This window comes from Eurypyga helias, unplaced genomic scaffold, assembly GCF_000690775.1.
Source record: "Eurypyga helias isolate BGI_N326 unplaced genomic scaffold, ASM69077v1 scaffold44689, whole genome shotgun sequence".
Lineage (NCBI taxonomy): Eukaryota > Metazoa > Chordata > Aves > Eurypygiformes > Eurypygidae > Eurypyga > Eurypyga helias.
Window position 1 is genome coordinate 847 of NW_010271016.1, and position 5518 is coordinate 6364.

The following is a 5518-nucleotide window of genomic DNA, read 5'->3' on the forward strand; positions in this document are numbered from 1 at the left end:
TTCTGCTGTTCTCTAACCAAGGATGTTACCCCTTTAAAGGCTCAAAGTATCTCAACCATCCAAGGTTTAGATGCAAAACTAATGTTTCCTTATTTCAACACAGTAAATTATTTGAACAAGTAAACAAGGAAAAATAAAATACAATTCACTGCAAATAAAACTTAACGAAAAGTTCTGTGAACTCCCCTGCACTTAACTCTGTTTTGTGTGTTTCCATTATTAACCTCTCTCCCTTTGTCTTCCTGCTCAAATTATTTTGATACTGTATTTCTAATGGTTTAAGAATTCCACACATAAAGAAAAAATCCCGTGTGAACTATACTGGCTATTTTGGCCTGTCTTTATATGCTCTGTTCACTAACGTAATGTTCTCTAATAGGACATAACTGTTTGAAAGAAAAACATTGGTATCTGCCAGAATCAGAAGAAACTAATACATTCTAATCTGATTATTTAATGGAGTATATAGCCCTTCTCCTACATATGTGCATATATATATGCACCTATTACTTAGAAGAATTTTAATGTAAGAGAAATTTACTCACCAAAACACCATCATAAGAACCAGACTCACTTGTCAGGAAAGCAAACATAGCACACAAGTAGGGATTGTTCAGCTGCAGCCGCAGAGTACTGCACATTTCTCTCCAAAGTGAGTTCTTCTCATCTGTGTAGCCTGATAGAGCCATTGCTACTACATTAAGGTTCAGATCACCTAATTTATTAAAAACAATCAATGAAACAATATTCAAGTTATGTACTTGAACTATAATTGAAGGAATCGGTTTGAAACAGAAGATTTTGTCGGGATGCAAGACAAAATACAGTAAAGACTAGCTGAAATAAACGTGCATACACAAGTATTTTCAGTTTCTGCTTTAAACGCCTCTGTTCAGGTAAGTTAACAGCTCTAAAAGTCACAAGCCCGCATGCATGGCCAGCCTGAGTTACACCTTAAGCAACATCTGACTGGTTCTGGTATTTTGAAACAGTTTTGAACTGCTACATGTGCTCTTATTGCTATGATAAAAGACTGTCATTACTATAATTCATATCCACAAGAAGTGAAGAGAGAGGATTATATATATAACCATCACTTAACAGACCGAGCTGGAGGATGACAGTTGCATATAGCGTCGGAAGTTAACAAGTCTCCTAAAAAACATTGTCTATTTTATCTAAACATTCTGTCAGAAAGCTCAATTTAGTCTTTGAATTTGAAGATAGCGTGTCTCCACTCTGAACCTTCCCTACAGAAAGCACACACACACCTCCCCCACCAAAAAGGGGTAATATTAAACAGAAAAGAACCTTGGCATCTCCCTTCATGTCTTACCTACCCACTTTAGTGGCAAAACAGTCTTCACAGATGTGAATCGGTGTTGTAGGGGGAATACTGGCAGGAAAACAGAACAAAAATAGCTCCATCTCCTGGCTCCAGTATCTTAACTTTTCCCTCATACACTGCAATTCTTATCAAATATTACTCTGAAATACATGTTTTCTGCAGACCCTGAATAATACATGTCAGTTACTCCACAGCCACCACACTGGTGGAAAGCTGCATACAGCCTGACGGAAGCAGATGTACATGATGCCTAGCCAAGAAGCAATTCCATTCAAATAAAAGAATCCCACTGGTTCTGAATGTAACACTTTCTGGTCTATGTATCAACAGGAAATTCTGAAACGCAATATCTATTTTTACTAGACAGTAAGGCATATGGTAGTCTGAGGAGTGAAAGATCAGGATTTGCCAGATTCTCGGTTCAAATACAACCACTTCAAGTAACTATTTTATAAGACAACAATCATCTTTTCCATACTATCTTCCATAATTATGTTTACAGAAAAAAAATCTACTAAGGGTATTAATGCCAAAATAAAAGATACTAAACACAATGCACACCTTTTCCTGAGGAAGCCCCTTTATTCAGAATTTGTATTGCTCGCCGTATGTCCAGGTTGAAAAGTGCAACAGCAGCAGCTCTCTCCCAGTCTCCTTCCTGTTCCAATGAATTTAAAAAAGGCTCCACATCTAAGTCAGTTCCCTTCTTTATCCACCCACAGAGCTGCAAAGCCAAGGATCTCTCCTCACTCAGATACTGAATAATATCTGCTTGTCTATCAGATCCACTCCTGCTGTGCCTGAGGTTCTCTGTTGTTCCTAGAAATGGGAAATAAGTTAAATTATGCTTGAATCACAATTTAAATTGCAATAACAATGCTTTGATTTCAATCATAAAGCAGAGTATCATATTTTACTGCTTTAACTTATCTAGTAATTCCTTGGTAAGGAACAGCATACACAAATTATTTTGATCTGCTAAAAATCATGCATCTGAACTTGACACATCTTCCCCGCTACGTCTTTTTTCTTCCCTCTACTTCCTAAGATTTTGGATGTTCTTGTTACACAGTTGGCAGAAGTGATAAGTATGTTCAATTTCAAAATCCATAATACACAGTCAAGCATCTGCTTTACCAGTTCTGCTCTTCTTAGCAATGTGTTCTAGAAGCTTTGCCACCACTCGAGTTATCTTTTGCTCCAATGAGCATAAATATTAATAAGACACATAATGAACAGAAAAGGAAAGACTCAAATAATGGATTATACTAAGAAAACTTCACTGAGTATAAGGCATAATGTGATGCACCAGGTGTGATTACCACTTCAGAAGAGGGCAGCTTATTTAAACATAGCTATACAAATGTACTTAGTACATCAGCAGTGCCTACAGTAAAGTCACTTTCTTAGAACTACACCACTATGTGGAACTTTGAAAAACATAGCAGTTACGTGGGGAGTAAGAGTTTTCAGCGCGATAGTCAAACCACAAATGTTTGAAATAGTTCAGTTGAAGATTGACCTCTCATGGTATTGTGGTTTCATGATTATTGACCTTCCAAAAACAATGAAAATTCTGGAAATTACTGTAATATAAACTCTTTAACTTAGACATATTAAAACACAAACAGAAATACTTTGTTTCTATATTTTTAAATAGCCTCTTTCGATGATTTTTAAAGACAAGACCATGAGTGCATCATTCTGTAAACATACCACAATAGAACTTATCAAAGTTGGAACATTCTTACCCAAAGATGACTTCACAATTGATTTAATGCCAGCATAAACTAAGGGACCTTTGTTTCCTGTAAGTTTTTGATCCATATCTTCAGTATATTGCTTCATAAGTATTTTCATGTATAGGAAGCTTAATTTTTCCCCAAGTGTTTGAAAAAAAAAATTAGCTTATAAGTCATATCCTGTTAACATATGCAAAGTATTCACAGGATGTTGCATTGCATTTGAAGACTTTCATGCATTTCATATAACTGGTTTACATATAAAGGTATATTCCCTCTTTAGGATATAAACTACAGTAAAATAAAGGATATAATGCAGAGTGTACCAAAGCGATTTCAGCTGAGGATCTTCGTTCCCAGCTAGGAGGTGATTTCTCCAAACTTGCTCAGTGTCGAGACCATACCTTGACAGAGCTCTGAGCCGCATTTTGGTTGCTATGTCTTTTTCCAAGGAACTAGCTTTTCCTTCTTCTGTACACTCATATAAATGTCGTCCACAAGCCCACATTAAAGATGTCACTGGACTCCATGCAAGAGAAATTCTTTCGAAAACTGTGAAGTCAGACATAGTCCTGTTTGGAGTCACTACTACCATTCGATTTTGACTTGTGGGATGCCAGGCGAATGAAGCGATGTAGTTTTCACATGGTTGGACACTTCTTTCAATTATTGTTGGCTCAGTTTCATCTCCAATAGGGGTGGGTGTATGCTGCATGTCATACAGTCTAATGATATTACTATCCCTTGTTAAAGTAGCTAACAGTCCAGTTCTTGTTGGACACCATGCGACTTTTGTTAAGGGCTTTGGTTGCTCTGTCAAGGTCAAAACAGGCTTTTCAAACTTTCTTAAATCCCATATGGCAACCTGACCTTCATAGAAGGAAGCTACACGATCATGGAAATAGGGATCGACAGTCACTCCTTGGACAGCCTTGGTGTTCACAAATATTTTTTGGCTTGTGTTCCTCAGATCAAAGATAGCCAGATTTCGATGCATTCCAGCTAAAAGAAGCTTCTGATCCCGTGGAAGCCAACAAAGTGAGAGACAAGCATCATTCTGTCCTAATTCATACAGTGGCTTTGTTACTACCACTCCTGCTTCCGTATCTAATGCTGAAAGTCTTATTTTCTCTGTAGCAACTGCAGTGTCTGGGGCATATTTGCTGCTGATATCCCAAATCAATACTGAAAAGTCAGCCCGATGTTTATCTAATCCGGCAGCAAGCCAGTTGTTGTCTAGCGGGTTCCACGCTAGGGTATTGCATTGCCGTGCGTGTTTAGGAACAAACTCTTTGCCTATCAAATCTTTAGATTTTGAGTTGTGATCTTGTCCGAGGCTAGTAAGTACCACTCGACCATTGGCCTGTCCAACAGCAAGGAGACATTCAGGATCGTACTTCGGATACCAAGCCACACACTTCATATAGGGTGTATCTGAATTTATTGACAATAGTGTAGCTGTAGTTTCTTCCGATAAGCGCAAGGACCCTGCCTTGAGTTCTGAACTTACAGTGGAGTCAATGTGATAAAGGCTCAGTTCTGAATCGCATACAACAAATCTGTCAACATGGTGCGGGGCCCACAGAATATCGGGTTTGGAGCCACTCATGTTGAGGGTTTTCAAGCAATTTAAGCTCTTCTAAGATGATTCAGGTGATATCCATTCACATGGAAACTGTTGAGAAAATTATTTGTAGGAATGTTATGAAAACCCAAATTCTTTTGTAATCTGAGGTTATCTTTAAACAAACAGGAGTTTGGTTCTGAATGACTTTGCGCCCAAGGGTTTACCACATACACATTTCAGGTCGAAACCTGAATCCTCTCCAGAGCAGCACACTTTGTTTCTGCTGGGATACACCTACTGAGGCAGAACCAACACAGGACTTGCAAACTGACAGCAGGAGTTGCTGTGTTTACAAACTCCAAACCAGTATTATTTTGTTATTAGGGAAGAAGGGATTAATTGAAATGTGATGTGGTATGATAAATGGGTGTGCTGCTGGTAAAGAGCCACTCCCTAAAACATGCAGAAGAAAACTTCTCTGCCTAACTGATGTACACTAATTAACAAAAATTAGAATCTGTCAGGTTTTTTCTGTAGCCTGGAAAGACTTGCCCACTTTGAAGACTTCTACAGAAATACAACTCTACCCCCCTCATCTTATTCTACTACTCCTAATCCCACCTCCTGCCCCAACACTACGTTCTCTTCTTTCGTACTTCATAGAATCATAGAATCACAGAATGGTTAGGGTTGGAAGGGACCTTAAAGATCATCTAGTTCCAACCCCCCTGCCATGGGCAGGGACACCTTCCACTAGACCAGGTTGCTCAAAGCCTCATCCAGCCTGGCCTTGAAGACATCCAGGGATGGGGCATCTACAACATCTCTGGGCAACCTGTTCCAGTGCCTCACCACCCTCTC

General features: G+C 38.8%; 1 protein-coding gene across 1 annotated transcript; it reads right to left on the reverse strand.

The window, feature by feature from the left end:
- Positions 1-224: 224 nt before the first annotated feature.
- On the reverse strand, positions 225-4759 carry MIOS (missing oocyte, meiosis regulator, homolog (Drosophila); the record flags this gene model as incomplete). The annotated part of the gene is made up of 5 exons (XM_010158651.1): positions 3403-4759; positions 3100-3198; positions 1910-2167; positions 546-715; positions 225-262 (listed from the first exon to the last, which is right to left on the reverse strand). Coding segments are annotated over exons 1-5 (1862 nt in total), but the record flags the coding sequence as incomplete, so codon positions are not given.
- Positions 4760-5518: the final 759 nt, after the last annotated feature.